At 36.5% G+C, this 17,990-nt stretch overlaps 1 protein-coding gene across 2 annotated transcripts in view; it reads left to right on the forward strand.

Moving 5' to 3' along the window:
* The first annotated feature begins 504 nt into the window (after positions 1 to 504).
* Positions 505 to 17,990, forward strand: part of GABRG2 (gamma-aminobutyric acid type A receptor subunit gamma2) — a 104,945-nt gene continuing 87,459 nt past the window's right edge. The window contains exon 1 of one of the 2 annotated variants that reach the window (XM_059417307.1): positions 505 to 993. In XM_059417307.1, coding sequence (XP_059273290.1) covers positions 887 to 993 — 107 coding nt within the window. In that variant the 5' untranslated portion in view covers positions 505 to 886. The remainder of the gene's footprint in view (positions 994 to 17,990) is intronic. The other variant, XM_059417306.1, reaches the window with a different exon arrangement.

The following is a 17,990-nucleotide window of genomic DNA, read 5'->3' on the forward strand; positions in this document are numbered from 1 at the left end:
TTCCCTACAAGATGTTACAAAGAGCCATTCCTCCCCCACCATCTGCCCCTCCTCCCCCTACAGTGTAACCATGATTTCTAAGACTGCATGATTTTAATAAGGATTCTTGGCAGATCTGATGAGACAAAACCTTCTGTCATTGGTGATACAATTTACTGGGTTGTTAAGGCATTTCTTGTCCCCATGTAAGTCAGTCCTTCCATGCTTGTGTGTGCGGTAAGGAGTTTAAAAGCGTTGGAAGACACCACGCATGTGTTAATTCGTGCTGCAGCAGCGAGCATCTCTTCCACTTTGACCTCAGAGTTAATCTGCGTGATAGTTAACCGCGCAGAGACTCTGATCTTTTTAAAAAATTCTTTTAAACACACACACACAGCCGTAACCCTGCCTTCCCACTCTAAAAGAAAAAGGAAAAAAAAAAAAAAAAAAAAAGGAAAGAAAGAAAAAAAGAAAAGAAATCAAAACAGAGCAAACAAATAAACAGACCTAAAATGATGGACCTGGGGAAGTATGTGAGAGTGTGAGGGGCATGTGTATGTGTAGAGTGTGCGCGCATCTCTCTCCCTTATTTGTCTCGGTGTGCGTCTCTCCCTTACCCTCCCTCTGCCTCAAATACATTATTCCCCCAGACTTGGAAGCCGCTCCCAGAGCTGACGCTTTGATGGTATCTGCAAGCGTTTGTGCCGATCTTATTTCTGCCCCCTGAATATTAATTCCCAAAGCTGATGGCAATACAGCTCCCCACTGTCGGGACCTACTAGAGGCAGGTGGGGGGAGCCACCATCAGATTATAAGCATAATAATAATACAAAGGGGAGGGATTCTTCTGCAACCAAGAGACTAGAGGCAGAAGAGGAAAAAAAAAAAAAAAAAAAAAAAAAACCCGATGAGTTCGACAAATATATGGAGCACAGGAAGCTCAGACTACTCGACTCCTGTATTTTCACAGAAAATGACGGTGTGGATCCTGCTCCTGCTATCGCTCTACCCTGGGTAAGATGTGCTGTTTTCAGCGTTGTTTTGTTCCGGAGGGGTGGGGGAGGGGCTGGGGATGTGGAACTAGGAAGACCACCCCGATTTTAAACCCTGTTCTAGGATATGGGGTTATAATTTGGGGGAATGTGAAAATATAGGGTAGAAGATAGAGAGAGGAAAGAAGAAGGTCACTTTGGTTTATTTATTAATTAATTAGATTTTGTTTTGTTTTAGAGTAGAAAAGCTAACGTCATAAAGACTTTGTGTTTGGGGGGTAGCATTTTCATAATACTGCAATCTGATATTGAGGTGGGCTGTGCTGATACAAGCCGGCATTTGAGGCCATGTTGGAGGCGTTTTGGGTGGGGGTCTGGAGGAGAAAACTGCAAACGGGATCCTGGAGAATACCCGGGAGATATGTGTGTGTGTGTGTGTGTGTGTGTGTGTGTGTATGGGGGGGAGGGGTTCTGTTCCTGTTCACCAAAGTATTGCTTGTTCCTGTACCTGAGCATTCTTTAAGACCAGTCAGCCAGATTTTCTATTCAGCCCCATTGACCTGGCAGCAGATTCCCTGATGGGCAAACATGGTTCAGCACCAGGGACAGCAGTCCCAGTTAGGGCCAAAAGGAAAGAGGCTTATCTAGCCCCATAGGATATCTAATTCTATATAGGACATCCCTATAGTACAGATGGAAGGCCAAAGGAGCCAAGGAGTACTAATGACCTCTGGGAGCCCTGTTCTGATTTCCCTACTGCCTCCTTGAAGATGGGAGGGGGCACGGGGTGGAGAATTTAGTTGATGAATGCATAGGGAGGATATATGATTAGAAAGCACTTGGTCTTGCTGCAGTGTTGAAAAAAATAAGCTGAACCAGGTGAATGTTAAGCCAAAATTGTCAAGTTAGGCACTGATGCCTTAAAGCCTTGCTGCACTAAATGGAAAAGGTGGGAAGAGGAGAGATGAATTCCCCCAAACCCTGAGCCAGTGTGTGCTGTGAAGTGTTTTGCACCTTAATTTTCTTGAACTTTATTGCACCAAAAGTATCAGGGAATATTCCTCCACCTAAAAGCATTATTTATCTACACACCTAACAGCCCCTGACGCTACACATATACATTCTCTCCGGATGTCCAGCCAGGACCAAAGGCAAGTTAGAGGTTGATTATTTACATTTCTTGCTTTTTTCCATACTGTCATTTTGAAGTAAACCCTATAAGAATTACTCTCATACTGCCCTCCCCCCAAATAAGAGAAAAGAATAGCTATAGAAGAAATCAAGCCCTTGCCCTAAGGTGTTCATGGGAGTTGACACTCTTATGTAGTAGTTGTAACAAAAGGAGATAAAAGGGAGAGGAGTTAAGCTATTATTTTATCAAAATATTTTGAGCTAACTTCTTTGGTCCTCCATTCTCTAGGGTAGGTAATGGGAGATGCAGATTTCTGATTAAGAAGAGACTCAGAGAAAATAAGGTGTGAAAGCTTTTTTTTTTTGAGTTTTTAAACAGAGACAGGGTCTGCTTAATTCTTTCAGCACTTTTCATACCTTTTCCCTTTACTTTAAAATAGAATGTGTTTTCATTAAGAGTATGAGATGAGGTGGCTTTCTCAAAAGTGGAGACAGCCTTTTACTGGAAATGTTTCATGTGCAATACATTTGAGTGGAATCCTGAAAAAACATTTTTTTTCTATTTAAAATTTGCACATATGTTTTTCTGTCTAATGTTAGGTATAGCTCTTAATTTGTTTCAGAAGTTACAGAGTTGGTAGTTGTTTATGGATAGAACATCATTCTTACATTCCTAGCATTTATGAAACCTGTGGATTGAAATTAGACAAGACAGGGAAATAGGTCTTTCCTCCTATTCATGTCTATCTTAGTAAACAGTTTTTAACTAACTAGATGAATACATTATTATTTATCTCTGATGGCCTTGTTTTAATGAAAAATATGTAATTTTATTATTATTCATGATGGTATCATGTTTAAGATGTCTTTTCATTGCTACAGCTCTGACTTTTCTTTTCCAATTATTATATAAAAAGTAAAACTTAGTGGTACATTTTAATGTTTAATTCTTTGCATACTAGCTTAGATGATTTTATAAATAGCTCTGAAGAATGGGAACTATGTGTCATGTAAACTCTCCAATAGGATTTTCACATTTTGTCAGTAATGAGAGGGAATGGAGTCATTGCAGTTTAGTGCAGAGAATGTGATCAGAGTTTCAGTTTGCTGCAACCCCATTAAAAAAAAAAAAAGCCATTTGAGTGGCTGAATAGGGCTGGATGGAAATAGAAGCTTTGATGTCTAAAGCTGATTCTAAAGAAGGACAAAAATCATCTGCGAAAATGTGGGATACTGGGAGCCAAATTAAAAGAGACTTTTTGGGTAAATAGTGGAAGTAGAAGCACCTAGAAAGTTGAAGAGGAATTAAAAAAACCTAAACATTTTACTGACTTATTTATTTCCATAATTGCAAAGAATAAGTTTTTTTCTTTATTAAATTGATTAAATTTATTATATTGTGCTTATACAAAAGTAAAGGAAGGATATAAAGCCTTGAGGTGAGGATGATAATAGCTAGTATCTCTTCTTATGTGTAGAATATTAATTTCTGAACCTCAAGGTTATATAAACTGTCCTGAATTTTGTATATAGTGCTATCAAAAGAATTACCTAGAAAACTTGCTAAAATGGAGATTCCTGAACCATACATTGAAAAATTCTAAATCATTATGTCTGGGATGGAACTCAGGAATATTCATTTTCAACAAGTACCTTAGGCCACATATTGAAGAAAAGTGGTATTTACTTTGCTGATTTCAAAAGTTTATTTGCCACCATATTTAATATTTACAAGTGCTTTGATTATTGCTACTTTATTATTCAACTGAGCATAATGAGTCAATTTCACATATAGAATGTTTTATTTGAAACTCATTGGGCATATTATATAAACCACAAAGCATAGGGAATACCTATAAAGAATTTTAATAAATGCAACTCGTGTGTGAGGTAACTATTGGCTGAAAAAATAAAATATGCGTATGAAAGTGTGTAATTATATTCACAAACTACATACAGTCTATGTACAACTACTCAAACATGTAGGTTTTAAAACAAATTTCACAATCTTATAAACTCTTTCAATGCAACTACATTCTGTCTTATAGTAAAAATACACTAACAAGAAGAAATGGAAATACAACAGAAAGATTTTTAGAATAAATTGGAACTAAGTGGTAGAATACATTGTTATTTCTATTGGAATAAAATAAGATTTTTATAACAATGAATTTATTTTCAAGGATAAGTTGAGTGGAGATGAATTTGATGGACTTTTTGATCCTTAATGTAACCCTAACTTTGAAGTACTAACAACTGAATTAAAAAAAAAAATTAAGTTAAAGATTCATAAATATTTTCTGTTCTTGCTGTTGCCTGAACTCCTAAAATGCTTTAGGAGACTTTTTTGTGAGTTGTTGAAGTTTTTTTTATCCCATAACCACTTTTCTCATCATTTTTAACTTTAAACAGGCTATGATCCTTCATGTAGAGGGGACATTGTGATTCTTCACTTTAACAGAATTAGTTAACAGAATTAGTCTCTACATACAACCTTACTTTGTCCTATCTTTCCAAATGCACCACTTGGCTTTATCTAGAAAAAAATAATTTCCTCAGCATACTTAATTCCTTGGTTGTAAATACACCATTTCTAATGATCTACCCTGAGGCAAACATCTACCTGGGGAGGGGAGAAAAAAGAAATATTATCACCCAGTATTTCTCAGAGTCCAGCTGCCCATCACCCTCCAGACAAAACATTTAGATTGTAGGCAGGAATTTAAGAATTGGCTTTTAATTTAAATAGTTACATAAATGTCTCTCTGATATCATAGGCTTCATTTAGAATAATCTTCTCATAATAATTGAATTATGGAATATTTAATGATTGAGGTCTTTGTTCTACATACTTGAAAATCTGCTTCCATATCAAGAATTTTTCAAGTAGAAATTAAGACTGACTTTACCTTTGTTTAAATATGATAGTAGGGCTATGGCTTCTTGTCGCTGTCACAATTCCTAGTCATTCCAAGACAGGATTTTCACAGTTTAAATAGGCTTTGCTGGAATGACACATACTTGTGGTTGAAGGGGAACAGGTATATATTTTTGTCTCACTACATAGACTTTGGTTCTACAACCAAACTTGAGTTCATGGCAGGGTTTCAATTATTATAAAGGATCTTTGCTTTAAAAAACATTCTTGTTTTCCCCATTATTAAGTTATTTGGTATTCATATGGTTTTCCTTATTAATGGGTGGAGTGTGTAATATAAATTTAGTGTTTACATTGCACTTTATAGAGTTATACAATGATTTTTATAATGATATAGAATTATTACCATATTTTTGCACTGTTATCATAATATTATAGGGATTAATATGATTGGGAGTTAAATTTTATTTTTACTCTAAGCCATTAATGTGTAACTTAAATAAGGCTTTTTATTTTCTTTTAAAGGTTATTTATTCTCTAGAAAATGGGAGAAATGAATAGCAAATAACCCTCCCAGTAAAGTCAACTGGAGAGTCCTTTTATATCTCAAAACAATCCAAGTATTTTCTTACCTTTGGAAAGAAGAGGGCTGGTTATACTTGTGTAATTTGGATTATTGCCCTAAGGATTTGATTAGGGGAGTCTTAATCCTGTTCTACAACTAGTGCCTTATTTTCTCCATATCTCATTTCCTATGGCTATTGTACTATCTTCCTTATCAGACTCATGAGACTAGAGAGATAAGAATGTGCATACAAATATTCTCAGAAGAAAATGAAGCCCCGATTTCTAGTTGTAACTTCACATTCCTTTAATATTAAAGCATATGCACTTTGGTTGTTACTGAATGCCAAAGTTAATCAAGCGGTTGCTTATATGATTGAGGTGATTAAAAATATCAAGTGTAAATATTTATATATTGCAGTTAGCAGTGCCTGGGTGGCTCAGTCAGGTAAGCCTCAGACTCTCGATTTTGGCTCAAGTCATTATTTCAGGATCAGGAGATTAAGCCCCACGTCGGGCTCCACACTCAGTGCAGAGTCTGCCTGTTCCTGTTCCTCTCTTCCAACTCTGAGCTGTCCCTGCTCCCGTGTGTGTGTGTGTGTGTGTGTGTGTGTGTGTGTATGCACGCACATGTGTGCGCCTCTTCTGAGTCTTTCTCTAAAATAAATAAATTAAATCTTTAAAAAAATACATATTGAAGACAGAGCTATCCAAATATTGAAGTAGTAGTATTATTTCTACTTTAATATTTAGTATAGCTCCTTCAATTGCATCTTTAATTTTTTCTAAGGATTTTTGTAGATCTTTGTAGATTTCATATCTTTTATTAGATGATACTTAATATCTGCTCGAATTTCCCAATAACAAATATATTGAACACACTAAGTACTGAGCATACATAGGTAGGTATTGTCTAGAAGTTATATTTCTCTCCAAAGCTCATCTGCTGTTGAATCTCTTTTCCCCATACCTGGACAATATCTAAGGTAAATCCTATAAATTTTCTATTCATTTTAAAGTTTAGGATAATCTCATTTTGAAGCATTAAATTCTCCTCTAAATTCATTTTTCAGTCTCCCATTGAGTTTTGTTTTGCTTTTTCTTCTATTCTCTGATCAAACTTAACTTAAGATTTCTTTAGTCTGATACGATTTCTTCACTTTTTTTGTGAGGCCTTTCCTTCTCTCTTAAATTCTTGACTTTTTTGTGAGATTGGAGTGGAGGGAGAGAAGATAATTAAAGGAGCAGAAACATCTCAAATTGTGTTCTCTGGGTGACAGATACCTAAATGCTGAGTTGTTCTTTCATGGGGGTGTTGGATGGGTTCCCTGAAGGTAACCGTCTTTCTCCTTTCCACTTTTGGGGGCCTCAAGCATCGCACTATTCCGTGACATGAGTTATGCTATATGATGGCTGATGTCAGATGAGACCCCTTCAGCTCTACTCCAAAATACATCCACCCCGCTTCTCTGCCAGCATTATCTCTTTCTAGAAATAGACAGTTTTTAAAGATGATTCCAACACGATTGCTTGTTTTACCTCCATTTAGCTTAGGAGAGAGGGAGGGAAGGAAGGAAGAATGAATGGACTAAGGGATGGACTCAGCAAAACTGCCTGTCAGATTCTGGAAGTGAAGGTCTTTCTCACTCTGATTCCCTATTCGGGTTATTCAAACCTGCCTGTTACCTTTAGACTTTTTCAGGAAATAATCAGGCTTGTGTCGTCATTTGGACCACTCAGATTACAGAGAATTCAGGGCATATTTACCTAAGAGTTCTCTATCCACTTGGTGTTCCTAGAGCAGTAAGAAGCTGGTACTCAAGTTTTCTATTTGTGGTAGATATAGCCTTTGCCCTTGTTAGTTTTCCATCATGGTAGACATCTATGAGTGTGTTCTTGACTTCCTTTTTTAATTGCCTTGAGCTAGAGGTGGTGCAAGTATCTCTGTGGGAGGAGGGGATAAGAAATTGCACAGCTCTTTCTACTCATAGGCCAATTAACTTCTTATACAAGAATGCCTTTCTCGTTGAATCCTTAAACTTCTATTATGTGGCTACAAGGTAGGTGAAGGAAAATGAACCCAGACTGGTTTTTAGCCTTCTCTAGAAAGTTCTGCCTTCTTTTGGCAGCCTTTCACATTTGTAGTAAATGAAAGTATGACACTCTTCACCAATTTTTTCCCTGTTCTGAGACATTGGTTATGATAACAGTAGGGAAAGTATATTTAATATACTTAATATACTGTTTCCTATGCAAAGTATTTCTCCCAGATATCCACTGGCTAATTCACTTAACTTCTAGGATTTGCTCAAATATTACCTTTCCAGTGAGGCCTAAATTGATCATTCAGTGTAATATTGCAAACGACACTCAACCTTGTACCCACAATTCCTCTTATTCTCATCTATGTTTTTATCCTTCCTTATAGTTGGAGCCTTCAGTAATCAGGTAGATAATTTTATACTATGTTGCTTACTGGTTTATTATTTTTTATTTTCTGTTTCCCTCAGTAGAAGCCAGGATTTGTGAAAGCAGACACTGTTTTGTCTACTTATATAACCCAGGCTTTTAGAGAAGTGCTTTGCCTCTAAAAATGCTTAATTATTTTTTAATTAATGGAAATTGCATTTTGTTTTCCCTGAAATTTGTCTTCTTTTTAAAAAGGAAGAAAGAAAAACCTTTTTGTCTTCCTGACAGTATCTCGCTCTAAGTTCAGCATGTATAGCTGCCAACAAAAATGAAAAAGCAAGCAGGTCTTACAGTACAGTGTGGCCCTTAAAGAGTATAAGCTATGGAGCCACACTTGACAAGGATTTAAATTCCTATCCTTATCATTACTTGCTGGCCCTCAGTTATCTTCATTTAGCCTTAATCTCTTCATACATAAAAAAGGAAGATAATAATTTTTATTCATAAGTTTGAATAGTAATTGCTATGATACGTGGTAAGGGCTTGACACATGGTAAACATCTCTTATATGTTGTCATTGTTTTTGGTATTAGTACAGGGTCATTATTTCCTGGGGTTTTCCTAGAAGCAAAGGCATCTTCTCCACATCTGTTAAAATCCAAATTTTAGGAGAGTGCAGGAGAGGGTTTCTTTCTTTCTTTTTTTTTAAAGATTTTATTTATTTATTTGACAGATCACAAGTAGGCAGAGAAGCAGGCAGAGAGAGGGGAAAGCAGGCTCCCCACTGATCAGAGAGCCCTATGTGGGGCTTGATCCCAGGACCCTGAGATTATGACCTGAGCCGAAGGCAGAGGCCCAAACCACTGAGCCACCCAGGCGCCCCCATGAGAGGGTTTCTTAATAAAAATTCTTTAAGTCTTCAGTTCCCTACCTTGTCTTCAGTTCTACCTTAAGTTGTGTAAGATAAGAAAATAGGGAAGAGGTCCCTAAGCTTGTAGAATGCCTACACCAGTCATTAATTTTAGATCATTATTGTAAACTTAGTATTTCTAACAGATGTAGATTAGATTCTGGTATAATAAAAAAATAAATGCTGACACATGAAACTCCTTGAAGACAGATTCCTTAATGATATGCAAATAAGGATCTTTTTTCAGAGGGAGTGTGAAACCACTGTCTTTGAGTTTCTTAGCAAAATTACTCAACCAATTATTCAGAGCAAATCCATGTTGTTACTCTTGGTTGCAACATCTATATTAGATTTGAAATGGAAGCAATGGGTTGAACCTGGAGAATAATAAGGAGATAACCCAAGCTGATATTTTACTATTCAAGGTCATGACTATCTTTTCTTTGTGCCTAATAGGTCTGATCATAGAATTAAACTGAATATAATCTGTGACCTAGGTTACTAAATCAGTCACCTTAAGTACCTTTCTGATGTCAGTTTTGCTGTCTTATTAATTTACCACACAGCAGAGACATTTCTCCTATCACATATTTGCTTTTTTATTTTTAAAGATTTTATTTATTTGTCAGAGAGAGGGAGAGAGTGGGGGGGCAGGCAGAGGGAGAAGCAGGCTCCTTGCTGAGCAGGAAACCTAGTGCAGGAGTGGGTCATGACCTGAGCTGAAGGCAGACGCTTAACCAACTGAGCCACCCAGACATTCCTCAAATATTTTCTTAAATGAAGACATAATTGAGATGCAATAAACTGTAAATTTAGATGTACAGTTAAAAGAAATTTTTTCAAATGTATTTTTACATTTGTAAATTTAGATGTACAGTTAGAAGAAATTTTTTCAAATGTATGCCCTAGTATAACCACCACTCCTATATACATACAAACACACACATACAGTTTTCAATATATATTAGTTTCCATTATACCTGCAGGTTTTCTAATATTCTTTTCCAGTTAACTACCTCTCTATTCTCCCTTTCCTCCCTTCTCCTGCTGGTCTTGCTTGTGATTTTTCTCAGAACAGACCATTTTTTTTTTTTCTGTTCTAGAACTTATATTGATGAAATTAACACTTCATGTCCAGCTTTTTTCGCCAAACATGTTTTTGACACACAATGATGCTGCACATATCATGAATTCCTTTTTATTTTTAGGAATCCCATAGTATGAATTATAACATGTATACCCCTTCTCCTCTTGATGTATACAATTTGAGATGGTTTGGATAAAGCTAGTATGAACATTACTGTACAAGTGTTTCTTTGGGCACTTTTCTTATTTTTCTTGGTGAAATTGCTAGAATGTAGAATTATTGTTTATATTATGATAAATTATCAGAACAATTTTCTAATGTGTGACAGTTCAAGTTGCTGCAAATCCTTACACCTTTAGGTATTATCTGCCTTGGCATTAGTCATCTATTTCTATATAAGCAGTTAACCAAAACATTAAAAAAAAAAAAAAAAAACCACAAAACCCAAAACCAACTAACAGAAAAACCTCCCCCCAAAGCAAGCTATGTCTTACCTCACAAAGCTCTTGAGAATCAAGAATCCACGAGTGACTTCGCTGGATGATTCTGGTTCAGGACCTCTCATGAGGTTGTAGTCAAGTTGTTGAACAGGGTTCCAGTTCTTTGAAGGTGCTGGACTAGCCATTCTCAAGCTCAATCTATATTGGCAGGAATCTCCATTTTCTTCACTGGTGATCTCTCCATGGTGATGGAGAGGAGGAGTAAAAAGAAAGATTTAAAGTGAGGGGGAGAGAGAGAAGACTCAATATAGAAGCTGTAGGCTTCTGTAATAAAATCTTATAATTATGTACCATCACTACTGCCATGTGGTATTAGTAACACAGAACAATCCTGATACATAGTGGGAAAAGCTTAGATGAATACCAGAAAGATAAACATCACTGGGGACACTGCAGAGACTGGTAACTTAGGTCTTTTGGATTTAAATCATTACAGTGGAAGAAAAATTGTGCCTCTTTGGTTTTTTGTTTGGTTGTGGTTTTTTCTGAAAGAGAGAGAACTCTTGCCTGTGAACAGGTGCGGGGGAGGGGCAGAGTGAGAGGGAGATAATCTTTTTTTTTTTTAATATTTTATTTATTTATTTGACAGAGATCACAAGTAGGCAGAGAGGCAGACAGAGAGAGAGGAAGGGAAGCAGGCTCCATGCTGAGCAGAGAGCTCGATGCAGGGCTTGATCCCAGGACCCTGGGACCATGACCTGAGCGGAAGACTGAGGCTTTAACCCACTGAGCCACCCAGGCGCCCTGAGAGGGAGAGAATCTTAAGCAGCCTCCATGCCTAGTGCTGACATGGGGCTCAATTTCACAACCCTGAGATCATGACCTGAGCCGTAATCAGGAATAGGATGCTTAACAACTGAACCATCCAGGTCCCTCTCAGGTTTTTTTGTTCTGATCGATTTTATTATTAGATTTTTAGGAGTACTTTATGAATATCATATAAAAACCCTTCACCTGGGGTGCCTGAGTGGCTCGGTGGGTTAAAGCCTCTGCCTTCGGCTCAGGTCATGGTCCCAGGGTCCTGGGATCGAGCCCTGCATCGCGCGCTCTGCTCATTGGGGAGCCTGCTTCCTCCTCTCTCTCTGCCTGCCTTTATGCCTACTTGTGATCTCTGAGTGTCAAATAGATAAATAAAATCTTTAAAAAATTTTTTTCTGACAAAAAACCAAACAAACCAAAAACAACAACAAAAAACCCCTTCATCAGATGTAATAAAAATATTTTTTTCAGTTTTTGGATTTATTATTTACTATTTAAAAAAAATTATTTATTTACTTGAGTGGAGTGGGAGAGAGTCTCAAGCAGACTCCCCAGCAAGCACAGAGCCTGATGTTGGGCTTGACATCATGACCGGGCTGAAATCAAGAGTCAGACACTCAACAGACTGAACCACTTAGGTGCCCCTATTATTTACTAATTTATTTAGGTGAGCAAGATGTTTAATTTTAAAGTACAATTTGTCATTGTTTCTATGGTTAGTGTTTTTTCTATCCTGGGAGATTTGCCTCCTCCAAATTTGCAAAAACATTTTCATTATTTTTTCTAGAGGCTTTATATTTACAGCTTTCTTTTTTAGCTCTAATATCTGTCTCATTTAATATGTTAGAGAATGAGATTTATTCCCCCCTCCATTTATCCAGTTGCTTCATTTCCATCTTTTGAGGAGATTTTCTTTTTCCTATTGATATCCCTTTGAATTTTGTCAGAATATTAACATATATGTCTAGGTCTATTTCGGAAATCTGTATTCCATTCCATTGATCTACTGGATTGTTTATTTGTCAGGACTATGTGAATTTAATCATTGTAGCCTTACAGTAAATCCTGAAACAAGGCAACAAGTATGAAACACAAACCGTAGGTGTTCTTCTTTTTGCAAGACCCGATTTGTCTATTTTACATCTTTTATATCTTTACATATTTTTAGTAAATTTGTCAACTTCCACAAACACAAACAAAACAAAAATGTCCTGCTGTGTCTCTATTGAAATAGTATTGAGTATAGATCAAATTGGAAATTATTGACATTCTGACAATGTTTAGTCTTCTGATCCATGGACATGGCTTATCTTCCCAATGTTTAGGTTTTCTTAACTTTTTCTTACTAATTTATTGTATATTTCAGTGTAAGCATTTTGTACATTTTTCTTAAGTTATTAAATATTTTGTGTCCTATTTCAAATTATATACTTTTAAATTATTTTCCAAATGTTTATTACTCTTATATAGAAAAGCAATTTATTTTGTATATTAATTTTATATCCTGTGGTATTTGTTCTAGAACTTATTCTGGTAGATCCCTTATGATTTTTCATATACAATCTTGTTATCTGCAAATAAAAGTAGTTTTACTTCAGAATGACTTCTTGCAATACGGATATGTTTGTTCTTTGCCATATTAAAATTTGCAATAATTCCCCTTCTGCCATAAGATCCAATTGTTTGAGCTAGGTTGTAGATAATATGCCATATATTTGTTATGTAAAATGGAGACATTTTTAGAGTGAAAGAGGGTATAATTATTGATAATTGTGTCAGTATCACAGGTGCCAGTTGAAACTTCCCAGGCAAACTGGGCATGTGATTACCCATTATGGTCCTTCATGATCTGATTGATCCCTGACAACCTCTCCAATGTTAGCTCCTGATTCTTCATTGGACCTAACTCAACTGTCACGCTGTATTTTATTAGATTCCTTATGGTGGCTTCCTTGTCCTACCTCCTTTAGAGGTACTACTTTCAGAGTTCTTACCTCTCTTCCATTTTCTTTTGAAAATTTTCAAATTCTTTTGAAATCCTTTAATACAGAATTTTCAGAGAGTTGTTTTAGGATTGAGAGATAATTTTATTATAAATATATTCTATTTTTTCTTTTTTTAAAAAAGATTTTATTTACTTATTTGACAGACAGAGATCACAAGTAGGCAGAGAGGCAGGCAGAGAGAGAGGAGGAAGCACGCTCCCTGCCTGGGCTCGATCCCAAGACCCTGGGATCATGACTTGAGCCCTAGGCAGAGGCCTTAACCCACTGAGCCACCCAGGTGTTCCTATAAACCTATTCTATTCCATGACTAAAAAGGAGTATATGGATAATATTTAGCTAGGCTAATCATTATATGTGAAAGCATGAAAAAATTTTCAGTAATAAAATCCTACTGACAGGGAAAAGCAAATCAAAACTTCCCAGTCAAAGCCATGTCACATCACCAAAATCTTTTATATAATAAAATAAGGAGCAAATAAAATGAACTTGGTGCCATAAAACCAGGGCTATGTTAGCCATCAGATACTCCTTGAAACATGTGATTTTTTTTCAAGTACCCTTGTGGTCAGCAGGCCATTTGCAATTTCCAAGGTCCATGATGGGGGCTCCTTTTTGTAGATCTGCTATCATTTCCATGTGCAGGTCAATTTCTCTGATGAATGAGTATCAGAGTGAACTTTTTAGAGAATCACGTAAGGAGGGAGAGAATTTCTCAGTAATTTTATTCTGTTGGACTTCAGACCCCAAGTAATCTCATAAACAGATACTTAGTAGATGCTCAAGTATCAGTGAAGTTTATCAGAAAAATGCACATAAAGCACGAGTTTGGACATAGTGGTTATATACTCTGATTTAGGTGATCTGAATAGTGCCCTTCTTAATTCCTATTTCTTTTGGGAATCCTGTTTAGTTTCTAGCCACTCTTTTCCTGGCACTATCCTGGATGCTGAAAAGGAATGAATGAGGCAAACCTAGTCATTGCTCTTATAGAATTTACTTTCTAGAATAAAGATGTGCTTTGAAAAGCAAAACACTACACTACATATAATCATTCTTTTATAAATTTATTTATAGACAGTGTTCTACTTTATATTGATTTGTTTTACTTATTGCCTCTGATTTAAAGAAATTGTGTAACCAGATGTACATTTCACACTCAATCATTTTTTAAACTCATGGACCCATGTGATTCTTTGTTTTCTCCTTGAAATAGGCTAACGTGGGATGTCATTCGACTCTTGTTGAGCTTTAAAGTGCTATGTTGAGTGCGGAATGAAAATAAATGCACAGTGGACAACTTTCTGACTCCTTGTCTCCTGCCTTCCTGCCATAATTAAATATTTGTTGCACTCCTGATACTTGTTTAGCACCGTGGGGGTTGGCGATAAAACAGTGAGAGAAATTTACATCTTTTTAATCCTCTTACACCTTGCAGTCTAGGGACATACAGTAAACAGACTTTAAATAAAGGTAAAAGTTGAAGAAAAAATTGAAAGTGTGATGTGATGGAGAGAAGAAAAGAATTATTTGAGATAGAATGGTCAGGAAAGGCCATTCTGACTAATGGATAAAAGGTTGAGGTTATATGAATATTTTAAAAAAAAATCAGCCATGAAAAGATTCAAGAGAAGACCATTCTCATCATAGGTAGCAGCAGGTGCAAGGGCCCTGAATAGAGTAGGAACTGGGTGTGATTTAGGAACTAAAAAAAGGCCCAGAAGGCAGGAGAGTGGACAAGGATCAAAAGTCAGAGCATAGCAGGGTGCTTGGGCGGCTCCAATGGCTAAGCCTCTGCCTTCAGCTCAGATCATGATCCCAGGGTTCATAATCCCATGATCAGGTTCCCTGCTAGGTGGGGGGCCTGCTTCTTCTTCTTCCTTTGCTATTCCCTCCACTTGTGCTTTCTGGCTCTCTGTCAAATAAATAAAATCTTTTTTAAACTTTTATTTTATTTATGTATTTGACAGAGAGAGACAGAGAGAGAGAGGGAACACAAGCATGGGGAGTGGGCGAGGGAGAATCAGGCCTTCTGCTGAGCAAGGAGCCTGATGCGGGACTCAATCCCAGGACCCCAAGATCACTACGGAGCCAAAGGCAGACACTTAACAAGTGAGCCACCCAGGTACCCCTGAATAAATAAAATTTAAAAAAAATTAGGTTCTAGGATTTGGGAGGCAGAAAGCTGCTTTCTGTTACATCACCTTGTAGCCTTAGTGAAGAATTTGAATATTATTCCAGATAAGGGCTTTGTGTCAGGAGAAATGCTCATTTAATAATACCATCAATTTTTTTCTTAAGGAAGACATGTGCCTCTATGATTTGGGGAATGAAGAGGGTTGCAATTTACCAACTAACTCTCAATTGCTCACGATTAACTAAATTTTTGCCTTTAAGCTTCCTTAGAGTTATATATAGTATTGTTCTAGATTTTGCTATAAAATCTTAGTGGGATCAAGAATCAGTCTGCTATTATGTCAATTATTTGAAGCGTAGTAATTATTTTATGGCATTGTTATGAAATTATTGCACTACATTTAACTAATATGTTTAAACAGATATGTTTTTACAGGGATGAGTACTTTATATCTAAGAACTGGCAAAGATAGTCTCTTACTTACAGATTAATGTGATTTAGGAGCAGTTACTTGGATGACTGAGTTTTAGATTTTAAGGGATTCTCAGAGAGCATTAACAAAAGTGTACTTATTTCCTATCCATAAAATATGTTGTTGAACTTAATCTCTGAACAACAAAGCCATGAAAGGTAACATTCCATCTAAAAGGCTGAAAGAGATCCAAGCATCTCTGTTGCAGTTTAAAAGGAAACCACAGTACCATTTCAGTGATAAATATCTCCTGGGGAGAAAGGAATTAATTAATTAATTGATTGATTGATTTTTAAAGATTTCATTCATCTGATACAGCACAAGTGCACAAGCAGGAGGGAGGGCCAGAGGGAGAGGGTGATCTGTCCAGCAGAGAGTCAGACACAGTGCCTGGTCCCAGGACCTGGAGATCATGACCTGAGCCGAAGGCAGATGCTAGCCCCCAGGTGTACCCCTCAGGAGATTTTTAAATGTTTAGGCTCAATTACCTCATACTTTAATGTCAGGAAATTTTACAAAAATCTTCTATCAAAGAATGTTTCCAAAAGTTCAGTGGTTTAAGTTATAGCATATTAACTTTTTATTCTCTCGGTAGAACAAAATTGACATTTATTAGTAGGCAGTTGTATGAATTTTAACACACACATAAATTCTTGTTATTCAGTATTCCTAAGCAGGATACTGAATTATTCTATCATACCTCGTGCCACCCTTTCCCCTGTCCCCAAAAAATCCTTCCTCCTACTGCCCTCTGTAGTCATACCTTTCCCCCAGCAGACAGTTATTGCCTGCTGGGGGAACACTGATGAATAACTGCTCTGTCATCAGTATAGCTATTTTTCTTTTCAAGAATATTTAAGTAGAATCATCTAGTTTACTCATCTAGTTTACTCATCTGGTTTACTCAGTATAGTGCCTTTGAGGTTCATCCAAGTTATTGAGGTGTTAGTAAGCACACAAAACAACATTCAAAATTATTAACCCTAAATGTAAATGTGCATTATGATACCGGTAAACAATTATCAGAATGGGTAAAATAAAAATTAGTGACAAGATTAAGTGTTAGTAAGGATGTGGAGCAACTAGACTTCTCCATTGCTAACAGGAATAAAAACGGGGAGGAAACTTGGCAATTTTGTATAAAGTTAAACATACTCTCCTGCATACATACTACTTGGCAATCTCACTTGTGTTTGCATCGAAGAGTTACTTTTCTGGAGAAATATCTTTTAAAAACTGATTATCTAGTTTTTTTTTTTTTTTCTGGAATGCTTACACAAAATGATCATATAAAGTTTTTCCAGACAAATGGAAGTTTCTTCTATTTTGACTTGAGGTTGTACTCTTGGTTGAATTAGGACCATTTCATTATTAGTGATACAATTGAAATGGTAATCAGTAATGTGATTTAACACTAGTGGTAATTAGGTACCTGAGGATACTGGAAAGGGTGGAAAGAATACTGATAGGGAACTTGTAGGAAGAACCATGGATTCTGTGGGAGCCTCTTCTTGCAATCTGTGCATTAGATTTGCAGTCTCTTGGAAAAAGTAATGATATATTACCTAGAAAAGGCAGTAAGGGACCTTGTTATTCCATTAAAGCATTCTCTGCATGGTATGAATTCTTTGTCCTTTAAAGCTTTTAAACTTAACTGCATTGTACAGGATCTACAGTTATAAATATATAAATGATACAAAGTGGCCTTTTTCTATTAAAAATTTTGATTTGCCTCAAAATCAACATGATTTAAAATGCACTTAATCTGGGGTGACGTTAGGATGACTTCAAAGTCCGCTGGGTCTTTTTTTTTTTTTTTTTACAATTTTATTTATTAATCTGACAGCATGAGTTTAATAAGCAGGGGGGTGGCAGGGAGAGGGAGAAGCAGGCTCCCTGCTGAGCAAGGAGACAGATGCAGGACTCCATCCCAGGACCCTGGAATCATGACCTGAGCTGAAGGCAGATCTTAACGCAGGTGCCCTCCACCTTTTTAACATTGTTCTAGGATTCTAAGTACAAAACTAATTTTGGACTCACTAAAACGTATCCATAGAGCACTTATTTATGCTCATTTTCAATACAGAATTTTTTTTTTGTTAACATCTACCATATTTTCACAAGCAAAATGTACTGAGGATAGTGTTTAATTCATAAAGATGCCTGTGA

Source organism: Mustela nigripes, chromosome 12 (genome assembly GCF_022355385.1).
Source record: "Mustela nigripes isolate SB6536 chromosome 12, MUSNIG.SB6536, whole genome shotgun sequence".
NCBI classification, from domain to species: domain Eukaryota; kingdom Metazoa; phylum Chordata; class Mammalia; order Carnivora; family Mustelidae; genus Mustela; species Mustela nigripes.